Source organism: Stylophora pistillata, chromosome 2 (assembly GCF_964205215.1).
Source record: "Stylophora pistillata chromosome 2, jaStyPist1.2, whole genome shotgun sequence".
NCBI classification, from domain to species: Eukaryota; Metazoa; Cnidaria; class Anthozoa; order Scleractinia; family Pocilloporidae; genus Stylophora; species Stylophora pistillata.
Genome location: NC_142520.1, coordinates 54,881,983 through 54,908,086, shown reverse-complemented (window position 1 = coordinate 54,908,086; position 26,104 = coordinate 54,881,983). Strand labels below are relative to the sequence as shown.

At 39.9% G+C, this 26,104-nt stretch overlaps 3 protein-coding genes and 2 pseudogenes across 4 annotated transcripts; 1 reads left to right on the top strand and 4 right to left on the bottom strand.

The window, feature by feature from the left end:
* Positions 1 to 1,873: 1,873 nt before the first annotated feature.
* LOC148740452 (uncharacterized) lies at positions 1,874 to 10,560 on the top strand (annotated as a pseudogene). The gene is made up of 7 exons (XR_015996849.1): positions 1,874 to 1,964; positions 3,940 to 4,870; positions 6,040 to 6,446; positions 7,356 to 8,064; positions 8,754 to 8,850; positions 9,336 to 9,600; positions 10,117 to 10,560. The product of XR_015996849.1 is annotated as an uncharacterized LOC148740452 (transcript).
* An 8,374-nt stretch (positions 10,561 to 18,934) lies between these two features.
* On the bottom strand, positions 18,935 to 20,275 carry LOC148740451 (uncharacterized). Its single transcript, XM_088750647.1, has one exon. It carries the CDS (start codon positions 20,124 to 20,126, stop codon positions 19,365 to 19,367), a length of 762 nt encoding a protein of 253 aa, XP_088606773.1. The 5' UTR covers positions 20,127 to 20,275; the 3' UTR covers positions 18,935 to 19,364.
* Positions 20,276 to 20,354: 79 nt separating this feature from the next.
* LOC148740450 (uncharacterized) lies at positions 20,355 to 21,149 on the bottom strand. The gene has a single exon (XM_088749681.1). The coding sequence runs from the start codon at positions 21,147 to 21,149 to the stop codon at positions 20,355 to 20,357; it is 795 nt and encodes a 264-aa protein (XP_088605807.1).
* Positions 21,150 to 21,604: 455 nt separating this feature from the next.
* LOC148740449 (uncharacterized) lies at positions 21,605 to 22,048 on the bottom strand. Its single transcript, XM_088749679.1, has one exon. The coding sequence runs from the start codon at positions 22,046 to 22,048 to the stop codon at positions 21,605 to 21,607; it is 444 nt and encodes a 147-aa protein (XP_088605805.1).
* A 99-nt stretch (positions 22,049 to 22,147) lies between these two features.
* On the bottom strand, positions 22,148 to 24,968 carry LOC111319437 (uncharacterized; annotated as a pseudogene).
* Between the last annotated feature and the right edge of the window lie 1,136 nt (positions 24,969 to 26,104).

Here is a 26,104-nt window from a genome sequence, read left to right as displayed (position 1 = left end):
TGTCCAGATCATCAGACTTTCTTAGGTTTCGCGTGGAAGCTTTCAGGTGATATTAGGTTCAGGTATTTCGTATTTACCGTGTTACCTTTTGGATTGGCATCAGCCCCGTTTATCTTTACCAAGTGCCTTAGGCCAATCGAAAAATATTGGAGGATCTATAGGATCAGTATTGCTTTATTCCTTGACAGCGGTTGGTTAACTGATTCGGATCAAGCATGGTCGGAACACCAATTCGTTGTTAGGCTCTAAGGGATTTTTTAGACAAATGTTAGCGGTCCGTATGAAGTTTTGATTGCTTGACCACCGGGTCTCTGTAACTCTTTGGATGATCAGTAATGATTTAGTTGAGATTTGTTTGGTAGGTAAAAGGACGCTTGTCGATTAAACATCGACAAGAGGGCGCTGGCCTCGGATTAGGGGAGCACTTTATCGTCTCCAGCTTATATTCTGAGGTAGCTATGTGGTAGTAGAACGCTTGTGCATACGATAGAAAGGTGGCCGCGCTGGCCTGTTTTCGGAGACCGATTGTTGCTTTGAATCTTGTATTTTAGTTTACGGCGTTTCATTTAAATGTTTTCCGTTCTCTTTTGTCTTGTTTTCTTTTGTTTTCATCAGATGTTTACCACTCAAGGTTATTGGGAGAACATCTCCGACCACGTGAAACCAATCACCAAAGATCTTCTGACCTTTTCAATGAAGTCTAAGGCGGATTCCACGGTTAAAAGATATACAAAACAAATCGTCAAGTTCTCAAGATGGTGTAATTTATCCGGTATTCAATTGTCGCCTCCTTTCTCGGTTTCGGTTCCAATTGCTTACCTTCACGAGCTATACGATTAGATACAAGTCTTATGCAACACTATGGTTGACACATGCAGCCCTTAAATGGTTTCATTCCTTTATTCCTGACATCATTAGCATTCCTTTGGATGCAGCAATTTGCCATAATTTGTTAGAAGCAGCTAAACGCAATAAACCAGCTGTTTCTAAGAAGGAACTCATCTCTGCCGATATTATTAAGAAAATCATTGATAAGTATGCTGGTCCATCAGCTAACCTCAAGGACTTGCGTTTAGCTTGCAGGTGCTCGTTAGGTGTCGCGGGGTTTCTTCGCTATGATGAATTTCGTAATATTTTGATTGGCCATCTGGAATATTTGTCTAATCATTTGTGTGTGTTTGTTCCCCGTGCCAAGAATGACGTTTACAGAGAAGGGAATAAGGTTTATATTAAGAGATTGTTTAGTAGATATTGTCCTGTTGCCCTCCTTGAAAGATACATTCTGATGGCTAAAGTAGATCTTAACAGCAATTTGCCACTCTTTAGACCTTTAAGATTGCTCAAATCTTCCATTACTTACAAGTTATATGGAAGCAAGCTCTCGTATACGAGATGTGGGGAAGTATTTAAGAGTTGTCTTAAGGATCTTGGCTTGGACTACAAGTTGTATGGCCTGCTTAGCTTAAGATCGGGAGGGGCTACATCTGTTGTTAGCAACAGCACCAGCTTATCGGAACGTTTACTTAAATTACATGGTCGCTGGAAGTCGGACTGTGCTAAAGACATGTATGTCCTTGAAGACTTATCTGAGTGTCTAGAAATAACTGATAATTTGGGATTGTAGCAGTTAGGGTACCTGAATTGTAATATTCTTTCGTCAATTGTATGAATAAATGTCAGCTTGGATTGCCTGAGCATCCAACCATCATTCCTTTGGTGTTGTATTTCTATAAATAGTATTTAAGGAGAAAATAATTTACGTTCGTCTGAGCGCAGCGAATTAGAACGACCATCCCTTTTACTCATCATGCGTGGTCGCGTGAGATGTGAGAAGCATTGTGATGTAAATCGAACCTAGTTTGTGAGTTAGGGAGTGTCTACTAGCAGCCAAACAGCTAAATATTTCACCGCCTGTCTTTGATTTCGTCATAATTCGCCGCAGTTGTTGTTCACTTTGCTGAGACGTAAGTATTATGTTCAACACAGATGAGGATTTAGCCTATTTGTGTAAACCGTAGCCTCGCTAGACTCCTGAAATGCGAACAAAGATAATACAACTGAAGTCGTTTCCCCTCAAGTGTTTTTGCACTCATTTCCCGTCAGGTTAATCTAATTATCTGGTATCTCCAATACTCTTTCTTTCCCTTTGTATTCTAAGTTTGCTGGGTTCTGATCTGTTGTTCGTACTTTAACGACGCTCGTCAGTTGCAGAGCACTTTCGTCATACGATCTTGCAGGAATCAGTCGATGTTCTGTAACAGACGAGTTGAAGTACAAACTCCAAGCAACAGCAAGAGGAAAACAGTGATTTTAAGTTATGATAGCGTTTTTAACGGGACAATATTGGAACTGGAATGCACAGGAGAAACTGTCTCTGATCGTGTTGACGTCAATTATGTCTAATCATTATTTTATCTGTCTTGTAGTTGTTGTGCGTCGATTAGTATTCACAACAAGTAATGAGAGCGTTTAAACTGATAACAAAATTTTCGCTTGATTTCCCGGATTGTACTTCATTTCATTTTATCAGATACAAGTTAGAAATGTATTCGCAACCGCCAAGGTCTTTAAAGTAATCAAGTGTTGGCATGATTATATGATCTTCATGCCGTTATAATGTCACTTAGTATTTGATACTTGCTCGCTTTCTGCTTCGGTAATTCACAAGTGGAGTTTGGGACAACTAGGTCCATACAATTCTAGCCAGTGATAATGGATAGAGAAAAAAGACTTATGAAATGTAGAATTTTCTACAAGGAAATTGAGTGAAGTTTTCTCTTGATTTAAGACAAAAATATTTTTATCCACTTGACAGTTTAGGCAATAGCTCAGTTGAATAATGTGGAGCAAGATTCTTGACTATTTTGTAAAATTAGTGTAATGTATGTAGTTCTCTCCTGATGCTGAGAGGCTTCCAAGCAAGTTCATCATGTTCCTTTGTGGAGCTGGTTCCCTTCTTAGTTATAAATTAAACATAAACAAAAAATTATTATCGGTTTTCTTTACTCTTTGTAATTAAATTGTTTATTGCATCAACCACATCATTACATGGCATAATGTGTACATCAACTTTGGCTGACCTAGATCTTATGCAAGATGTATCAAATTGAAAATTGTTGTCTCAAAAGCATCATGCTGGGTCACAAACTCTTCAAAAAAGAAAAAAAAAAGAATTAAAAAACAAAAAAAAAATTAAACACAAAAAGGCTCTCATTCTGGTTTTTTGGTATTCCAAACAACGAATTATGTCAGAGAGAAGGACTTATGAAATCAGGTTCTGTTAAAGAATCAGGATCATCTTCTGAGTAATTTTCTGTGTCAATTGCAAATGAAAACAACTTACAGAGGATAAAATGAAATAACAGGTTCGGAAATAGCTACTTGCATGGTTTGAATATTTTCAGCTTGGAAATCATTCATGTTTTGGTTTATATTACAACTGTTTAAGGTTATCACATCAAAACATAACCAACCATAGATTTTCACTAATGATTTCTTTCCTGTTAGATATTAGCCTTTAAATACAATAAAAGTAATCTTCATGTTGTTTTTAAAGAGTCAGGAGAACTCTGTTTTAAAATTCAAGTATTTTCTTGTTCATAATAGCCCTGTTGTTAACATGTATAATGCATGCAGTTGTTTATTTTTGACAAAAAAAATTATACATTGAGACTAAAGTCAAAACCTGACATGATAATAAATAACTAGAGCTTTTGACAAATAAGCAGTGTTTACTCAGAGTGTTTAAAAGAACACTGAAGGGTGGATGGCTTCCAAAGATTGTACTTAGAGGAATAAAATATAACTCATTAGTTTGGTTTAGTAGAAGTTAAATTATAAACCTCATTTTTTCCATTTTTGGTTCAATGGTTATAATGTCAAAGCGAGTTAGTTTAAGTTACTCACCTTTAATGACAGCTTTTACTTTTGTTCTGACAGTTTCCCATGAATGAAATGGAATTTCTTTCTAAAGAAGAGTTAAGAAGAAAGATGTTAACATCTTTGGGAGGAAAGAGTTTATATCTCAGTAGGAAAAGTTTGCATGAATTGCCTGCAGCTTTGTTTGAATTGACTGAGTTGGAGAAACTTTTCCTGTCATCCAATAAACTTACAAAAATACCTGAAAATCTCAGAAAACTAAACAATCTTATATTTCTTGATGTGAGTACAAACCAGCTGTCCATATTCCCTACAAGTTTGACTCAGCTGAAAAAACTCAGAGAGCTGAACATCTCAGATAACAATCTAACCACCATCCCTGATGGTATTTGGGAGATGGTGGAGCTGGAGGGACTGGTGCTGAATCACAACCAGTTGACTGTGTTGAGTCCAGCTATAAAACAGCTGAAGAAACTCAGATGGCTGTTCATCTCACATAACAAACTCACCACCATCCCTGATGGTATTGGGGAGATGGTGGAGCTGGAGAGACTGGGACTGAGTTACAACCAGTTGACTGTGTTGAGTCCAGCTATAAAACAGCTGAAGAAACTCAGATGGCTGGACATCTGACATAACAATCTAACCACCATCCCTGATGCTATTGGGGAGATGGTGGAGCTGGAGAGACTGGAGCTGAGGTACAACCAGTTGACTGTGTTGAGTCCAGCTATAAAAAAGCTGAAGAAACTCAAATGGCTGGACATCTCACGTAACAATCTAACCAGCATCCCTGATGCTATTGGGGAGATGGTGGAGCTGGAGGAACTGTGGCTGAGTGACAACCAGTTGACTGTGTTGAGTCCAGCTATAAAACAGCTGAAGAAACTCAATGTTTTGTTTGTGAGATGGAATCCTTTTACAGTTGAAGGAATGAGAAGTGTTATGGAGCTAAAGGATAAGATTCACACAGTAGAATCAGATGTCCCAGGTGAGTAAAGGAAATTCCTCTTCACATTAATGTTGTGACATGTGCATTATTTACTAAATTGGTTCTAATGGTTGACTTGCAAGTGGTTATGCTGCTTGTTACTGATAATTACAGGCAGCTGACAATAGTTTTATAAGAAATCCTGAAAAGAATAATGAAGTAAATGCTGTCACAGTTATACTGTATGATCGAACAAAGGTTGCATCACTTTAGAAATACATGACATTTGTACTGGAAGCTTTAGTTATATTTTGAAAGGTTTATTTTAACGACTTGGCTGACATTGAAAGTTAAGTTGAACTACAGTGTACTATAATTTGATAGGGAATTGAGGAGGGATTAAGTTTATTACAAATCATTTTACAGTAAGGGATTATTGTAAGTTGTAATTTTTGCTTTCTAGTTGATTGGAAATTAAGAAGTTTATTGCAAATTATTTCACAGTTGTAGGAATTGCTGTTGTAATTTTTGCTTTCTGTTTATTTGATTTTAATTTTAAAAGGAAGAATTAAGTTTATTACAAATCATTTCTCATCCAGGAATGTAGTACTGTAAGTTGTAACTGCATAATTTTTGCTTTATTTTATTGGAAGTTATTAAGAATGTAACAACATTTAGCTTATGATACAGAATTTATGGACTAATATGATTTTAAAATGAGAGTTTAGGTTATTGGGAATAAAACTTTTGTCTTAACTGGTCAGGAGTAATTCTGATAATTGTTACACCATAATTTATGCTGCCTTTGTAATATTTTAGAATCTATCAATTGCTACATTTTGGGAATGTGATTTTTCTTTCTGTTTTCCAAACACCATTTGGCAGAATTGACATCAATTATTGCCTTTGTTTAGTTTGATCAGTCACATTAAAATCAATTTACTCTTAATGTTTCATTTCATTGAGTCAGTTTATAATAGTCATTGTGTATGTGTTTACCTAACTCACCGATGCAAAGATTTTTACATGTATATACTAGCATAGTTTCTAACTTTATGCATGAAGGACATGTAATTAAATTGACTTAATTATCAGGCCTTTTTCAGATTGTGTTTGAAACTTTTGAAAACAGAAATTGCTTTTCCTTTAGGGTTTTTATAATAATTACAACTTCTTCTGATTAGCCTTTTTCCTTTGGCTCAATCATGACGACTTTTCAATTTAATTAGACCATGTGGATAGACAAAGAGCACAGTTGGCTTATGAAGAGGCTTTAAAAGATGGATATGTACAAGTTTACCGTGGTCATTTTATACTGGTTGGTCAGGATCGTGCTGGTAAAACCAGTCTGAAGAAGAGTCTTTTAGGCCTTCCATTTGACCCTAAAGAACAGAGTACTGAGGGGATTGAAGTGGATCCTTCAAAGTGTGAAATTGATGTTGACCAAGCTGTCAAGAACTGGCAGTTGACCAGGGAGAGTAAGCCAGGACTGGTTGAATGTTCAAAAGATGTAGCAAAGATTGTGGTTGGAAGAATGTGTGGAGGAGATATTTCTCAATTTTTAAAGGAAGAGAGAACCGAAGAAGGAGAACTGAAATTAGAAGATGAAGTTGAAGGTGTTTTCAAGTCAAAGCAGGTTTGAGAGTTTAATAAAAATGCTGAGAATTTTATAAAAGGAGGAGAAGGGAGGAAAGCAGCCGAATTAGCCTTTTGAGAAATTTTTGTTTTTAAAGAGAATGAATAGGATTACAACTTGCTATTTTTTGAAAATTCTTTTCTCTATGAAAATTCTGAATTACTTACATTTAGAATTGTGTCTGAAACAGTCTGTTTGTTTTGGATGTTTTCACAAAAGTTTAGATGAGACTAAATTTTATTTACACATCAGGTAAAAAAGAACTGCATGTAATTTTTGTTTAAACATCTTGAATGAAGGCATACATGCAAAACTTTTACCACAAAAATGAGGGGTATCTTTTGATTTTTCCAATCTTCAATTGCTTTTCCAGTGGTGTCTTCTCTTAACTTAAAGGAAACTTGAGATTTTTTCCTCCAATTATGTATAAATTTTTAGTCGTAATTATTTTTTATTCTCTGATGTAATGTTTTCATAACTCTTGTTACATTTTGGCTATAAAATGAATGTATGTTATGCTAATGCTTATGTAACTTCAGTCTCAACAAACATTTCTTGGTCTAAGTTGACTATCTCCAGGGTGGGAGGATTTGCTCTTCAATGTCTTAATCTATATGCAGTAAAGTTTCTCTCTGTCTAAAGGCTCTTAAACTTGAGATGTCAGCCTCAGAACTCTTTACAGTAGCCAATTTACATCTTCAACTCAGTTGGTAAACCAAGTTATCTTGTTATACCCCCCCTCACTAAAGCAGTACAACAATTTTTTAGAAAATTGCCCCCTTAAAATTATTCTAGACTGAGGTGATCATAATTATTTACAATTTAGCAGCCTGTTCATAATGTCAAGTTTTGAATACATAATTATATATACTTAAGTGAGCATGATAGTTTATTTAATTCTCCATTCAGGTTGAGGAGAATGAAGGTTTCAGAGATATTCTGCCAAACAGTGGCAATGAATATTCTACTGAATGTAAAGATGAAAACGTGCAAGCTGAGCCTGATATGATGATTGATGTTTCTCAACCACCTGATACTGTGAAGCATGTTCATCAGTGGTTGGAGTATGCTCAGGGGAAACCCACTGAAAGTGCTTTACTCACAGAGGAACCGTATGTTACAATGGACTTGTGGGACTTTGCAGGGCAGCACTTGTACTATGCTAGCCATCCTATCTTCTTATCACAGCGGGCTCTCTACATATTGGTGCACAATCTCAGCAAGCCTTTGGATGCCCCAGCTGAGCCTTGCGTGAGACAAGGGAGAAACGATGTGAAATTGGAAAACCCTAACAATGAAACAAACATGGAGAATTTGCTCTCATGGTTGGCTACAGTACATAGTGTTGCCCTGGCAACCGATGAAACAGATGATGATGCACAACACAAGCTGCCCTACCTCCGCCCCCCAGTGCTCATTGTTGGTACACATGCTGACAAACCAGTTGAAGACATTGCAGCAATAAAGAAACAAATTAAGGAGAGAATTTCTGGTATGGAATGTGAGAGACATGTGGTCAGGCCTCTATTCTGCATTGACAACACAAAATCACAGAGACTAAACTTGATTAAGAAATTTTTTCAGAAGAGTCGAAAGCAGAAAAAAAAGAATGAAACAGGTAAGATGTTTGCCTTTATGTTGTATCCTTTGTTACATGTTTCTTAAGTAATTGATGACTGTATATATGCATTATTGACCCAAGTGTGAGGTGACGATGGCTGGATACTGACAAAAAGTTACAAACTTTGCAAGTCTCCTCCACACACTTTTTTCGATGCATGGGATCAAAGTGTGTGATCCCGAGTCCATCCTACTGGCTTGGGTAGCCAATCAGAACACAGGATTTTCTTCAATGGGTGCTGGACACACATGCACTTATCTGACAGTTATCAGTTTTAAAAACACTTTACAATTTGGTTGGCAAGCATTCATATTATCTGACTAGCATTCAGTGGTTGTGTTGTGTTTCAATAAAATTTTAAAGGACTCGTAGAATGAGTTAAGGCTTGTAGTGAAAGCAAGAAAGCAAGCTAGGTTTTCTTTCTTTTATTAGCTGCACTCTTCTTAGTTTAAGGCGGCACCATACCAGGTCCTATACTTTTTTGCTGACAGATCCATTAATTTCAAAGTTTGGAGTAAGGAACACAGGCTTAAAATATTGGGATTTGAAGAGTTAATCATCTTAGCTATGTTGTCAGCTGTAAAATCTCTGCAATCACACAATTAAAATACAAATTATGCTCATTGTAAGCACATATTTCTGTGTTGCTTAATACTTTGAATTCCTTTTCTAAATATATCCTGCAGGGCAAGAAGGAAAAGTAGATGGTATAAATGAATTACAGAACACAATCCTGGAGGTGTTGTGGCAGGAGCCTTATATGGGTGAGAAAATACCAGTCAGGTAAATGAAAAACGCAATTTATTTGGAATAACTCCGGTTCAAGCACTTCAGGATCAATAATTTATTCAAAATAGACAGCAATGAAATTTCTTTCAATATAATCGGCATATTCAGCATAACTCAACATGCATGAAAATGTATATCAATGCAAAACTATCTCACCTCCAGTACTTTAAAGTTCATCAAAACTCTTAAAACATCAGATCGTGCAAATACACAGCAGTCTATTCAGTACAGACCAAAAAACTCTAACTCTTGACATGGAGACAATGTTATGATTATAAAAGATTAGAAGATGTGATTGATATCTGAGAAGGCAGGGTTTTCTGAGTTGAGACGTTGTCACAAAAAATAACCATGTTGATTATTCCTGAAAGTTGAAGACACCATACGGCCAAATATGAATGTACACTAGAAGAGTACAAATACATACACAACTGACTGAAATCAATGCCTAATTTTATGCCATAATACATTCTAAGTAGTCTGTTGCCCTTTAGGTGGTTTTTGTTTGAAAAGGTGATTGAAGCTTTGGTGGCCAAACAGATTTATCACAGAAATCTGCAACAACTTGAGCACCATGCAAGAAAAGATTGTTTCATGGAAAATGGAAAAGAGTTTGAATCCATGATCAGTTTTTACCATGGCCTGGGGATGATAATCAAGCACCACAGTACAGTTGTACTGAAGGTTCAGTGGCTGATTGATCTGTTCAAGCAGCTGATAACCATACCACCTTTCAATAAACAGGTAGAAAATAAATTTCATTATAGAAAAGCTAGCTTACTTGGAAAATGTTGTTCAATAATTTAGAACAACAGGAAACTAAGCATGATGTTTTTTCGAAGAAAGAAGTAACTAATGCAAAAACTGTGACTTTTTAAACTGTGAACATGTGTCTTTTTATTGTTTATTGTTATAATCCTATGATTTGTTGACCCCATTTCACCTACTTTTTGCTGCTTCTCAGGTCATATATTAATTTAGCCTTTTTGTTTACAATTAGAGACTTGGACTAACTTCTTACTGCTCGTAATAATTGTATTAAAAAAGTTGAATAGTTCTTTTTGCGTGTGCTAGTGGGCGTATTCACCTCTGAGCAACCCAAGATACAAATTTTCCCAGGTTTAATATCCGACCATTTCATTAAATTGATGGAAATAAACTTTTTTTTCAGTTGTTTTACATGTATGTGGGAAATGTTCAAAAGGAACATTACGTAGCCTTCCCTTATCCAGAATTGCTGAATTTTTATACATTTTATAGAATCCCCTGAATGCTAAGTACTGGCAAGAACTTGAAGGAAGTGGCATCCTCAGCATGGAACATGTTGATCATGTGTTCTCCAGCTTTATTGGACAAGGAATCATCAAAGAAGACATCTTAGACCTGATGGAGCGATTTGGTTTGATCGCGAAGTTCTCAGTTTCCCCAATTGACGTAAAGTACTTTGTACCAGCTCAGCTGAAGTCATCACCTGATAAACTCTGTAAGATGAAACCGTCGTCAGCGGATCCCTGTCCATTGTATCTCCTGTTTGTCCATGGCTTTGTTCCTCATGGTCTCTTCTTACAACTTGTCTCACGATCCATTCGTTGGTGTTCAAAGACATGGCCCACGCATCAACCTTCCCTGTACCAAAATGGAGCATGGTTCATCATTGGCAAAGATATTCATGATTTTGTCCTTATATGCAAAACAGGAAGGTAATCTTGAGACAAAGAACACAGAGTCATCAGGTTGTAGGACAGAACTCCGCCGAACTAGCAAGTGTCGTTCGTGAATTTCTTGAAGACACCCTTCATAATTTGTCACAAGAGATGCCGTACCTGAGGGGACTACAGTATAGGCTGTGTGTTGCATGTCCTTACTGCCATCAAGGGGCAGAAGAACCAAGTCGTGCATGCTCTGACCACGTGACAACCACGTGCACCCACGAGGACTGCTTCCACCTCATTGATGCAAATGAAGGCCGAGCGGAAATATGTAAAAGAAATATCGATGACAAAGTACTTCCTCCTTGTGGATTGGAGAAATGGTTCTTGAAAAGAAGAAAGCAGGTATGATCGATGAAAAAGATTTTTCAAGTACAGATTTCTAGCCTCTGATTCATCTTTGGAAGTTCTCTCCTCCATTTTCTTTGATCTAAGATTCAAATGTTCATTGTTGAGAAAGGTAGCCCTAATAGTTTATATCCAGTTTCAAATATTAGTAAGAGAATCTCTATCACGATGAAGTTATTTTTGAAGTTTATACTTTTCTGTTTTCCTTCGGTTAAGTATTGACCAACATATATTTATATCATAACACACATAGATGACGTCTTTTTCTTCAGCGTTTATCTTCAAATGTGGCTGCAAGGTCACTCTGTGAAGCAAGTGAAATTGAGCCAATGAAGTCTGACACGGCATTGAAGGTGACTCTCCTGGGCAGTGAGTGGAGTTCATCAATGGGAGGCTTGTCCACAATAAACAGACAGCTTGCCATTCTGTTGGCCAAACATCCGCAAGTGGACGTCACTCTCCTTGTTGCACAGTTTGCCTGTTCTGAAGAAGAGAGGAGAATGGCAACGAGTCACAATGTATCCTTGAGAGAGGCACAAAGACGCCCGGGTTATGCCGACCCCCTTGACTGGCTGAGTGCCCCACCTAGAGATCTGGCCATTGACATAGTACTAGGTCATGGAGCAAAGCTTGGTAAACAAGCTCAATTTATTAGAGAATCGCACCAGTGCAGGTGGATACAGGTAGTGCATACTGCACCTGAAGAACTTGCGATGCACAAAAACTATTCCAAGGCTAGATCCAAAGGCGAAGAGAAGAATTTAACTGAAGTAGAGTTGTGTAAGTTGGCAGATACTGTTATAGCAGTTGGACCAAAGCTGACAGACGCTTTCTCCGCTCAGTTACGCTCATGTAAGAGTCACGAAGACATCCTTCAACTGACTCCCGGAACTTTCCGTGAATTCTCTGACCTAGAGCAAGCCCCAAAGGAGAGTAAAACATTCAAGGTACTGACGTTTGGCCGTGGTGATCCAGAGGACTTCAACCTGAAGGGATACGATATCTCTGCCAGAGCAATAGTTGAACTGAAAGACAAATCTTACTGTCTCATCTTCGTGGGTGCACCTGACGGTAAACAGGATGAGGTTGCAAAGAATTTAGAAAAGAGCGGAATTCATAAAGGCCAGCTGATCGTGAGAACGTTCGTACAGAGTAAAGAGAGATTGAAAGAAATATTTTGTGAAGTTGATCTCTGCATGATGCCTTCTAGAACAGAAGGATTCGGCCTGACAGCATTAGAAGCTTTGTCTGCCGGTCTTCCCATTCTTGTCGGTGGCAACTCAGGATTTGGTGAGGCATTGTGCACTGTACCATCAGGCAAATCATTTGTGGTGGATTCTGAAGACCCTAAGGAGTGGGCAAAGGCAATTGCTGGTGTTCGACAGAAGGAAAGATCAGACCGACTTCATGAGATTCAGCAACTGAGGAGTTCCTATGAAGAGAAGTTCAACTGGGAGAAACAGTGTGACATTCTTGTGGAGAAGATGTGGGACATAGTTCATGGTGAGAATATTTTGAATGTCCTTCGAAAAGTGTTTTTGGGGGCGGAGACACCGTATATATTGGGGGCTACTCAGCTTTCGGGCTCTTGATTAATTTTGATGGAAAGCGGGAATAACTCGTACAAAAAAAAGGTGTTAAGCCTGAGTAGTGATTTGTTTTTCTTTCTCTCTCTGTAGCTTCTAAAAGACGAGACACAAGTTTGAGAATTCGGGTGGGCGAAGTTGTTGACACGTCAACCGAACAAGCAACAAATGATTCATCACTAAATCCACGTGAGTAACAAAGTATCAATAACACACGGTAACTGACTTCCCCAAAGAACTACAGACAGGTTATAAGACGATCCAGCAGTTGCTCCTTTTCTTAAGTTTCAATCTAAGGCCAGCGCTTTGTAAAAATGAGACATATTATTATTCACATCTCTGATTTCTTGTGTTAGAATCCAAAGACATTTCGGAACAAAGTGACACTTTTCAGAGAGTAAATGTACAGATAAAAGATTCAGCTAAATTCACTATATTTTAGAACGCGGTTTTGTTAAACAACTTCTGAACTTTGTTTGAATTACCGGCCCTACTGTTTTTTTTTCCAGTTACACAGATATGTTAGAGTGCAGACCTTGGCGTAAATTTCTCTTTACTTCTTCTTCTCTTTTGGTTATTGGTGTGATGGTTCGCACATAAAAAGTCTCTTGCAGTTTATCTCTTCAATGCTCAGTTGTTGAACAAAACATCGGTTGTTTGGTCGTCGAAGGTCTTCTTTCCCTTTTTACCCTCCAAGTTACTCATACTTGTTTAAGAATTGTTATTTTCCAGCTGACAATTGTTACCCTTCTTTCATGCTGTCAGATTAAAAAAAAATTTTGTCGCTTCTAGGTTCTCTTGACCGAATCATCCGGGAACTTCAGCAGATGCAACTTGATGCAAGCAAAGTCAAGAGCAGAACAGATCTATCATTGGGGCTGAGGACTACTGCATCAGACAAGGGCTTCACGATATCTGACAATCAAGGATCAGGAAATTGCATGTTCTATGCCTTGTCAGAACAACTGGAAATTGTTAAAGGAATCAAAATCACACATGGCACATTGAGACAAACCTTGGTTCAGTACCTCAGAAGTAACCCAAAACTAGTAAGTTGATGTTACTATTTCTAACAGAGTTTGTTACTTACTGTTCTTTTTGAGGTTAAGTGTGTATACGGGTCAACACCACCAGAGCCTATCCCAGTGTTTACAGCATAACTTTATTATTTAAGAAGCTTCACAATGATGTTGGCTACAGTTGAATCCATTTGTTACTTGATGTGGCCTCCGAAGTAGCAGACTTTTACGGTTTTAGTCATTTGAATATTTTGGTTTAAAAAATGCCCTCTCTTAAACATCTATCAGATAACACTAAACAGAACTCCAGTTATTCTCTTAATGATGGATCTTTCCTGTTGTTTTTCTGCTGTTTGCGAATCGTTGCTGTTCTACAATAAATGCTAATTAAAGGTTGTCTCGCACGATTCTTAAAAAAATTACTCCATGACTCGTACTCCGCGCGCTCAAGTTCCTTTTAAGTTTGTTTCTTGAACTTATTTTCTTACAGCCGGATGGAACAGATCTGTTTCACTTTGTCCCTGGACATCAAACATGGACTGAATACTTAACACACATGGAACAAGATGGCGCTTGGGGTGATCACGTGATTCTGTGTGCCGCAGCAAACTACTATAAAACGTGCATTCGTGTGGTCAGCAGTCTACCCCGTAGCAATGATGTAATGATTACGCCACATTGTCCAGTTGACGAAAGCAAAGCACTTGTGCTGGGACATATTCATGAGGTGCACTATGTCAGCCTTCAACCCGCTCAAGGTACAGCTCATTACATTAGATAGAGATAGCTTTATCTAGGAGTAAAATCATTGCAGTCCCCGGGCCGGCTGAAATGTGACTTACTTTACAATGGAACTAAACGTTATCTATAAATTATGATAAACTACTTAAAAAGAAGAAAACCGTAAAATGTAACCTACAATAAAATACACAAGGAGAAGTATCAACGCCAAAATACTAATAATTAAGATTACTACTAATAATTAGAACTGTTCGCCATAATAAAAGTGTTTTGAAACCTATTGGTCTTCCAAATCGGTAGTTTGAAGTATCTATGGCTACGGGTGCAACAAGTGGACCCGTTGCGCGGTGGCAGCACATGATGGAGCTTATGGCTTTTGTTCTTTACAATTTGTTCAAATAGAGTGTTACTCAAGGCCTCCCTGCTCTCGTATAGTCTCTCGGAATCCCCTAGTATGCTCTCGGAATCCGCCTACGTATATTGAAAGTACTTTAACTACAAATCACTCCCTGCATGGTAGAGAGACCAGGGATGGCCAGTATAACCTAATCTGTCCCAAGTATCGAAATACCACTGAGGCAGGAAGGTCCTTCCAAGTTAGTAGTATTAAGTTATGGAATAGTCTTCCAAATGAACTTAGGAAAGAACGTAGCATCTCTTCTCTTAGGAAAGATTTGAAGAATTGTTTTATAAATTCTTATAGAGACATTGATTCTTTTGAAGCTGTATTATAATCTAGTTTTATTGTATTTATAATATTTAAATAGTTACATTGTTCAAATAGTTAGTTCTATTTTTAATCTCTATGGCTTAGAATGCATTAGTTACTAACTTTAGTTTTGAGGGCTACTGGTTTATCAGCGCAAGCTGTTATGTGTCTACCCTCTTTAAATAAAGTCGATTATTATTATTATTATTATTATTATTATTATTATTATAGTGACGTGATATCTAGAGCTACTAGAGCCTCTGCATAGCATAAGTCAGGTAGTATTACCCGCAACGCGCGTTTTTACATTCTTTCTATTTCTTTTGCCAGATAGTGCGGCAGTTAGTAATTATACTCTTAGTTTCATGACAGTGTATTTCGTTCATTGTGTACCAAGAATCATAAGTCTCCCTCTTAACTCATAGATGACAGTAAATTCAAGTTTTAAATTTAAGGCTTTTTCTCCATTTTCCTATCCATTCTCTTTCTTTGCTGATTTAACATACGTGATAATGTGGGTGGTTTTCATAATTTTATTTCCAGCACTAACTGATACTTGATCGCCCGCTTCAGTTTGTAGAATCAAACGGCATTAGATGCAGTTTAGTCTCCTTTGGTTTCTAATCGCACTGTTGCGTTTGTTGTTTTTACAGGTTAAAAGACAGCCTATCCATTAAGTCATTATACTCGTTCCAGATCTTTGTAAAAAGAAAAAAAAAAAAAAACCGCCGAAGGAAGATGTGGCTAAACGTTTGCCGTGGGCCTAAAGAAGAAACAAAGTCTTTCAGAGGTTTAAAAGTTTTTCTTTCGGGAGTAGTCGTCCTCGATGAATTAAGTAGTTGTCACGGTGTATATAATTCTCTAAAAAGTGAAAAGCATTAAGAAAAGATAATTCACCGAAAATGATTTCGTTACTTTACTGAAAGCACCAGAAGAAATGTTTAATTTAGGTGCAGTTTAGACTGGAGAAGGACAGTAAACTTGAAAACACCCAACTTGAACAATTAACGAGGAATATTTTTGTTAGTCATAAGGAGCGATAGAGACGGTGATTTGTAAATAAAATTCAAGGTTTAAAGTCAAGGTTTGAAATATTTTGTCGGTATAGTAGATATATTTGCCAAGTAGTTTTAGTCCTTGCATACGCTTTTTGTAAACGCAGCTAGAGCGTTTAGTGCTTATAAATGACAGAAATTAAAGAAATATTTCAACAAATATGCTTTTCATGAAATTGAATGCTTTTTATGAAATTGAGCGTGAAAAAGGACCTAATCTAAGTCATCCATGTCTGGAAGAAGTAAAAGGGAGACCTTCAGCAGTAAGTCGAGACCAAAGAAAGATAAAGCAGCATACATACTACTTTTTTTAGATATTTGTTACCTTAAAATTTATTCGCATTTTACTATCTGTGATTTACTCCAATAGAGCATAATATTGTGACATAAGGATATACACGCCCGTCCGGTTTCCAAGGTCTCTGCTTTTCTAGTTACATCCATGGAAACGGGTTTTATTCTAAGTTGGTTGTAGCACACGTCAGGTTTTTAAGTTCTGTTTGTTTGTGTACGTGTAGTTATTCCTGCGTTTGCCCGGAAACTTTAAGTATTGTTACATATAATAGTCCAGTCAGTGGTACAGTCAGTCGGTTGAACAACTTTGCTCATCAAGTTGTATTATTTTGAGTTTTTGAGTAGGCCCCTATACTTTCACAGTCCCTTATTTCTCTCATGATTGCACAGGAGTACTAGAAAGTAACCCAAAAATTACCCAAAGGTGGGTTAAGAAAATCCATGCTGAGTGTGAAATCCGATTTTAGATCTGAAAGCTTTGAAAGAAAAGTGAATATTATTTTTTTTGCTCACAATTTGATGATTAAATGTTACAAAAAGAAAAGACAAAATTATTTGAAAAAGGCTTTTTAAACAATTACATAGAGAAATCAAGGGTAAAAAGTAGCCCTGGGTTTGCACTAATCAGCCTCCGAAGAACTGGGCCCGAGGAGGCTTAAAGAAATGCTGGAGGTTACGTGTGGTGGATCAGCATCCCGGCATTCTCCATGCTCCACAAACGTGAATTAACTCTGATGGTGATGGACCACTGAGCTCATAACACTAATACCAGAGATGGCCTTTAAATCTTTACAAATAATGACAATTATTCAATAGTTACACGAGTCATCCATCCTTAAAGAGCTGAACAATCATATTTATCCATCAAAGTTAAAATTAACTATTGGGGTTACGTTAGTTTTAGAGGTATCTAATTCAACTGACATCAATATAGTTTGAAGGCTAGATGATCTTAACCAATCATTGTTATATTATATATTCAAAACAACAATTCAAATTACAACACATGGCAATACATATCATTGTGGCTAAATCAGATTTGTTTGAATAAAGTCTAATGAAATTGACTAAACACATGACTATCAAAGAATCTATATTGTTCATGTACCGGGCTGAAGTTAAACATGATAAAGTATACATAAAGTCGTTCTTGCGGTGAAAGGTAAAAGTCTGCCTAAGAGAATGACTTGCATAGTGAACGGAGCTAATCAATCTAAGTTTCTGTGGTATGAAGTGACCAAGAATATTTTCACCCACCCCTGGACGGGATCCTACTCCTTGACAGGTAGCTCCACAGTATTTTTTTTCTCATTTCTTTATCATTTCACTTGGACCATTAATACTCCTGGGGACACTCCTGGGGACACTCCTGGGGACACACCTGGGAACACCTGGGGACACTCCTAGGGACAATCCTGGGGACACTCCTGGGGACACACCTGGGGACACCTGGGGACACTCCTGGTGACACTCCTGGGGACACTCCTGGGGACACTCCTGGGGACACTCCTGGGGACACTCCTGGGGACACTCCTGGGGACACTCCTGGGAACACTCCTGGGGACACTCCCGGGACACTCCTGGGGACACTCCTGGGGACACTCCTGGGGACACTCCTGGGAACACTCCTGGGGACACTCCTGGGGACACTCCCGGGGACACTCCTGGGGACACTCCTGGGGACACTCCTGGGGACACTCCTGGTGACACTCCTGGGGACACTCCTGGGGACACTCCTGGGGACACTCCTGGGGACACTCCTGGGGACACTCCTGGGAACACTCCTGGGGACACTCCTGGGGACACTCCTGGGGACACTCCTGGGGACACTCCTGGGTAGAGTGACGTGAGGGAGAGGCATTTTAGCAGTAAACTTTATTTTCCAGGAACAGTACAACTTGACTCCTCTAATGGCTGAATTGGACCTTTTCAATATAAGTCTAACGCATTGACATTAAAAGAGCTCAAGAAATAAACTCTTTATACCCTTGCTCGCTTCGCTCATTCGAAAGTAACTGTAATTGGGTAAAAATGATCCGAACAATTTTTACTATTTATCTACTAACGCTACATTATGAATGCTGCAATCTGATTGACTACACTAAACGCTATCTATTTAAACAACAGAGTGTTTCTGTCGAGGAACTATCGGTTGATAGTTGCCCCGAGAAAATTTAATGTTCTTAAAACAAATACTTGCCCGAGAAGTGAAGCTTCGAGGGCAATTATACTAGTTCCGAGACATAAACACTCTATTGTCTTTATTGTTCACCAATAAATTTTCTTCCGCGTGCCAGTTGAAAAACAGTCAAAACCTACTAAACGTAGATCAATCAAATATTTATTCATGCGTACAGCCTGTCACAAATGTCAATAATTCGCAGCAGTACACCAGCTAAATAATACGTTATACCTGTCAGAATTGAAAAGTCACTGTTTTTCCGATCTGCCTAACTTCGCGGCTATCAGACCATTCAAAATTTTTCACGGATAAGTACTATTCATCCGGGTATTTTTCACGGACGGGTATCGCGTCACGTGATCAACATAAACAAAAAAGAGTCGACGAAAATTTAGTGGAAATGGTCCGATAAACCAAACAGGCAATCCAACTAGCTTACGCAAATCGTATAATTTATTCCAGTATATTATTATTCGATCTAGAGAAAAGAAATTAAATACATTTGAGAAACTGAACAGGATCTATCGATACATAAACACACGAGTCAAACTATTCGCTAGAATTGCAGCACTGATAACTTACTTCTGTGGCGATGTCTAGTAGGATTGTTTCACGGTATACAGGTCAGCAACAGATATAACAGATCAGGGTATAACAGAATACGGGTCAGCGCGACAGGTCAGCAAAACATGAAGGTCACTTCGAATCTAAACATCTGAACTGAAAGCAGACTTATTCACGTGGCTTAATTGCGAAACTTAGTGTCAATCAAAGTCAATCAGGAAATCAAGTTAATAATTCATTGTATTAACGAAACACTCTCCACCCCGATAAGGGCGCAGTCCTTATCATAGCAAATGTTCGTTTAGTCGTCGCCTTCAGCAGGGTGAATTACTGCAATTTTTGTCACAGGACGACTGTATTCTCCGGTGGATGTCTTCACTGTAACGTTTCGAACGCGTCCGTCAGTTCCAGGGTATACTTTGGTTACTCTGCCAACAGCCCACTTGCTTCTCACAGCGTTATTATTGGCTACCGTAACTATGTCATCAACTTTGACATTGCGGTTCTCAACATGCCACTTCTTTCTTGGTACCAGGGTGGGGAAGACATCCCTAGTCCAGCGTCTCCAGAATGAATCAACTATTCTTTGCACGAACTCTACTCGCTTACGGGGATTTCTGATATCTTTAAATGGACCTTGTGGTACCTCTGGAGTTGCTCTTCCAAGGAGCATGTCGTTCGGACACAGGTACGCTCCGTCGTCTGGATCATTGGGGATGCGCCCTATGGGACGTTGATTCAACAGGTTTGCGATCTCTAGGAGGCAGGTGTACAACTCGAAAGGCGTCAGAAGTTGGTCGCCGATTGCAATCTTCAGTGATCTCTTGCAGCTCTTGATAAGGGCTTCTGCACATCCGTTTTGATGTGGCGCAGCTGGCGTTGTGAAGATCCACTTTATGCTCTTTTCTCCGCAAAACTCGCGTAACTGATCGTCATCTAGATTTTTCACCATCTCTTTCAGTTCGTTAGCGACCCCAACCATCTGTGTTCCGTTATCACTTAGTATCGCTGCTGGGTATCCTCGGATTGAAAAGAATCTACGAAGAACTTGGATGAACTCCATTGTAGTTAGGTCAATCGCTAACTCTAGATGGGCAGCCCGGGTGTTTAGGCACGTGAAGATGACGCCATAGTGCTTAGTCGTCCTGCTTCTCCCTATTTTGACGTTATAGGGACCAAAGTAATCACATGCGGTGTAGTAAAATGGCGGTGTGTGTGGTGCTAAACGGAGAACAGGTAGGTCTGCCATTAGCTGCGTCTCAGCCTTATGTGCCATTTCGCGGCAAAATCCTCACTTAAATTTGACGGACTTGCTTAGCTTCTTCGCTTTCAAGATCCAAAACTTCCTTCGCGTCTTGCCTGTGGTGGCTGCTACGCCGGAGTGTCCGTACTGATGAGCTTCTCTTGTTACCAGGAGGGAAATCCAGTGATCACTTGGAACAAGGGCAGGGTGCCTCGTTTCATAGGACACGATAGCTTCATCCACTCTTCCTCCAACTCTGATAACTCCGTTTCCATCTTTGAACGGGCTGAGCGATTTGAATTCCCCTCTATCCAGTCGACTGTACAGTGTTGTCTGTGCTTGCTTTATCCAATAAATTTCTGCCTGCTGAAGCTCTTCAGGGGTCAGTGGTCCTTCATTTGCGTGTTGGTCGTATTTTCTCAGGCGTATCTTTTCTGCTAGTCTACGTATTCGCGCCGTCACACGCATCAGTCTTCTCCAGCTTGAGAACTTGGATGGATCAATACCATTGCTAGCTTTCTGTGCTGTGACTGCGGTCAGTATCTGCATCTGACGGCGTTCCATGTCTACATTGGGGGTCGGCGGTGCTGTCGTAATTGGCCATTGACTTTCTGGTAGGTATAAGAACTCCGGGTCATTCTTCCATCTGCCTTGTAACGCGTTAACGCGGATCCCTCGCGACAAGTCGTCAGCTACATTATCCTCACTGGGTATATGCTTCCACTGGTTTGGATCTGAGTTACTTTGAATTTCTCCCACTCTCGAGGAGACAAACGGTTTAAAGCTGCGCGACGGACTTTGAATCCAAGCCAAGTTTTTTACTGTCGGTAAAAAACTTAACATCTTTAAACTGTATCCTAGATTCCTCCTGAATGGATTTGGTCAGGCGGCTAGCGAGAACGGCGGCTTGAAGCTCCAAGCGCGGAATTGTCAGCTGTTTCAGCGGGGATACTCGCGACCTCGATGCGATGAACTTGACTGCGTAAGTGTTGTCATCCTTTCTCTGGCGTGCGTAGGCACATGCACCGAGTGCGTCTTGTGATGCGTCAGCGAAAACGCATAACATCGGCGGTTCAACGGCATTGACTACCGTTAAACATCTTTCAAAGGACACAATGTCTAGATCCTTAATTTTCTGGAAGAGTTAAATCCAGCTTTCCTGAACTGCAGTTGGCACCTCGTCATCCCAATCCACTCCCAGCTGCCACAGTCTTTGCATTCCTATCTTTGTTCTGACGATGAAAGCTGCTGCAAATCTAATCGGATCGTATATGCGAGAGGATCATTCTTTAGGTCATCTATTGCACATGGCTTGGACTGTTGTGTAGCTTCAGTAAGTCTACTGCCACTCTGAAGTGAAACTTGTCTGTTCTGAAGTTCCACAGGGTTCCCAGGACTTTCTCCTCATCTCCTTTGAATAGATTTATTCCCTTCTCCGCGTCACCGCTTACGTTCTCTTTGAGCACCTTGTTAGAGATCCACTCTTTAACTTTGAATCCTCCCGTCTTCAAAACATTGTCTATGTTATTTGTTACTTTTTGAGCTTCCTTTTCTGTGCGTACAGACTCACAGATGTCGTCCATGTACGTGTTGTTCGTTAGTACTTCGGCCGCTGCTGGGTAGCCTGCCTTGTTCTCTTGCGCTGTTTTTCTTAGGGCTATCTGCGCCATAGCGGGTGCAGGCTTGTCCCCAAATGTCTGAACAGTTTTGACAAAAATGTCAGGTTCTCTTTCTGTCTCCATGTTTCTCCACAGAAAGCGGTGTACATGTTAATCTCGTTCAGGAATAAGGACCCGATGATACATCTTGGAGATGTCTCCTACTACGGCAACTTCTCTCTCTCAAAACCTTAGGACAAGTCCAAACATGCCGTTTAAAAGGTCGGGACCCTTTTTCCAGTAATCGTTCAACGTATGCCCTTGGAATGCAGAGGATGAATTGAAAACAATTCGAACAGGTGTGCTCTTCTTGTCTGGCCTCAGTATAACGTGATGGGGAATGTAATGAAGAGGACCATGATACTCATCTTGTTCTTCTTTTGACAGCTTTCGCGCAAATTTCATTATTTCCATTTCCTCCATCTGTTTACAGTAGGCTTCACCTTGTTCAGGATTTCTTTTCAGGCGTCGTTCTGTTGACTCTAGGCGTTTCATAGCCAATTCTTTGTTGTCTGGTAGCAGTTTAGGGTCTTTTCTCCAAGGGTAGGGGATCATGCATTGGTTTTCGACTTTGAAACACGACTCTTCTATGAGCTTGGCTTCTTCTCTTTCTGCTTGAGTCAGTTTGTCTGCATCGCAGACACAGGGTTTCACGGCCACGCCCATAGTTTCCGTTGTCCAGAAGCTTGTCAGGTCTATTGGTGAGGAGTACTTGACATGTAATATGCTGGTTACGTCACTGATCTGCGCTGGGTTTCCTCCAAAAACTACCCACCCAAGTGGAGACTTGCGAGCTAGCAGGTTGTCCACTTGTCTTGTCTCACCAGCCTGCATGCGTGTGTGATCAATGCCAATCAGCAGGTCAACGTGCCCTTTTCCACGGCGAAATCTTGTGTTTGGTAAGCCAAGAACTTCCGGTAAATGCGAGGTTTTCACTGCCGGAATCTCGTCACTGATGCTGTGGATGCCAATTGCTTTAACGTTAAAACGCTTGTTGTTGTCAATATGTTGGAAACTGTACGTTACATTTATTAATCTTAAACATAAGTGATTTCGTTTATCTATTACATAACCAAACCGCATGTATGCAGCACGTGTCTTATCGCCCCATATATGGTGCTGTTCCACGTGCTTACAAGGAGACGTATTGTGTGTTTTCGTGAGAGTTGTGAGAGAGAGTTATTGGAGTGTAATAGCAAATTCGAACCAAGAAAATAAATCGTGAGTACGCTAGCTTTTGCACGTTTTCGACAAATACAGGTTAGATGAACATTGTATTCCTTTGTCTTAATCGTTTCTTCCTCGCCACCAACTTTAGTAATCGTTATGGACACATCTTTTCCCTTTAAACCGAGAGTGTCAGCGGTATCCCGTCGGATAAGGCTTACTTGTGCGCCCGAGTCAAGAAGTACGTTTCCGCATTTAAAGAGACCGTTGACGCTACCGATATTAGCAGATAAGACGAGAAGAATTGTTTCATAGGGGCTGACCGTAGTGGCGACGCCAATCTTCACAAAATTGCTCTTGTGCAGGAGTTGATGGTGCTGCTGTGGACAACGAGTTCCATTCTCCATCTTTGCGCACTGTTGTTTGCGCTTGCAGTTATCCATAGTGTGTCCTCTGCCCGCCCTTTTTAAGCAGCTGAAGCACAGATGATTTTCCTTTGCAGTTGCAATCTGCTCGTCAATGCTGAGGGATATCAATTTCGGGCATTGGTCTGGCCAGTGTGATGAAGTTTTGCACAGCCAACATTTATGCCAAACGGATTTGTCAGTATCATACCTAAAGTGATTCACAGGGCGTTTACCGGAGGTGCCCACTCTGATTGGCGCTGTGGCGCGCATTCGCGATTTCATTTCAACAGTCATCCAATTCATCAACGCTTCAAGGGTAGCAGATTTCTTTTCCTTTTCCAAATCTCTCGCCCAGACTTTTCGGTCATCCGCGCACATTTTCTGTTCAATTATGGAAAGCATATGGCTGTTGTTCACGTCACCAGGGAGACCAACTTCCTTTAATGTATTGTAGCATCTTTTAACCAGATGCACGAGGTCGCAAAATCGCGCGTCCTCCCCTTCCTACAAGGCTTTAAACTGAGCAATGTCCTGAGTCACAGTGTCTGACTCAAACCTCGGGTCGCCATAGATGGAGTCGAGATACTCCCAGGCCGCGTCATAATCGCTTCCGATTCCCTTAATAAGGTCGAGTGGCTTTTCTCGCAGGCACGTACGAAGGAATGTGATTGAATCTCTTTTTGAGTACTTCGCTTCTATTGCGTGCTTGAAATCTGAACGAAAGATGGCGTAATCTCGGACATTTCCAGCGAAAACAGGAAGCTCGGGTTTTTCCAATTTAAACGTGTAGGCGCCAGCGTCAAGAGGACTTTGCTACAATTTCACTGTACCAGCAGTTGACATGATTTTGTTCACATTGCTTTCTGCGTTAATTGGCTTATAATCAGCTGTCTGGCCGGTGTTAATTACTTGTAGCGAGTCGGCACCTTTCTCGACGTTAATTTTCGGATCGGCTTGTTCAGCTGATTGTATAATTTGCACTGCATGGTCACTTGGGCTAGGTGTTGCCGACAGCATATTTGAAATTCCTTCGCTTTCATGCTCTTCGTTATATGTGACACTCTCTATTCCTTCACTGAAATTACCACTCTTAGCTAAATCATTCGAACTAGACTGCTCCGCACTTTCAATAAACGTTTTGGCGTCAACTTCAAACCGCATGAATATTTCCTGACATTCGGAGAGCCATTGTTCTTCAGTTTCGTATACGCTGTCATCTTCAATGAGCTTCGTATAATCCTCGTGTTTCACCACTAAGTTTTCATACCCTTCCTGTAGCTTAATTAAAACGTCTCTTACCTCATTCGGAGGTCTTTGATGCTCTATGGCATGTACTAACGCTTTTCCAGCCCTTGTGAAGGCCGATTTGGCTAAACGTCGGTCAATCTTCGCTTGTTTTAGCGCCGCTTCAGCCATATCCGTTGTCAATCAGCGCAAGTTCTTCATCAGACCAAGAGATCGAATGAAATGGTCCGATAAACCAAACAGGCAATCCAACTAGCTTACGCAAATCGTATAATTTATTCCAGTATATTATTATTCGATCTAGAGAAAAGAAATTAAATACATTTGAGAAACTGAACAGGATCTATCGATACATAAACACACGAGTCAAACTATTCGCTAGAATTGCAGCACTGATAACTTACTTCTGTGGCGATGTCTAGTAGGATTGTTTCACGGTATACAGGTCAGCAACAGATATAACAGATCAGGGTATAACAGAATACGGGTCAGCGCGACAGGTCAGCAAAACATGAGGGTCACTTCGAACCTAAACATCTGAACTGAAAGCAGACTTATTCACGTGGCTTAATTGCGAAACTTAGTGTCAATCAGGAAATCAAGTTAATAACTTATTGTATTAACGAAACACAAACTATAATCCATGATAGATAAGTCCACCAAGCCCTCGCAGTGGTAGAATGCTGCGAAACGGATTGCTGGAATGGTTCCCTGTTCCAGTTCGTACAGCATTCTCTCCAGTTTACAACTTGAAAGCGAACAAAGGGAACTTGAAATCGCCAAAAAATTAACTCCGCCTTCCTTGCTCCCATAGAAATCTTCCAACCGTTAGAGCCAGTTGCAACTGTAGAGGACGAACCCTATGTATTCACTCTGTCCGAGCCTGCGGTTCTGTCCCCCCCTGACACAATTAAATCCACGCAAAGCGGCCGGACCCGACTGTATTCCTGATTGGCTCTTGCGTGAGTACGCTGAGGTTCTTGTCGAGCCCGTTACAGCTATTGTACAGCTGTTGTACAGCTATTTTGTTGTATCGACCCATGTTGGCTGTTTTGAAGATCATTGACCGTGATCAATACGCGGGGGTGGAAGCGGAATAATTGGATCTCACTTATTCATTATTCCTTTCATTTTTTTCGAGGTTATTCATTATTCATTTTTAAATTTTTCTCGTTATTCATTATTCCGTATTCGAGTTTTTTAGGCAGTTTCTAATTCGCCTTATTGTGAAATAGATGATTTCACTTCAATTAAAAGGTAATTTAAAACCGTCAGCGTCATGTTCAATCTAATTACCATATTTATTTACTTAACTCCAGCC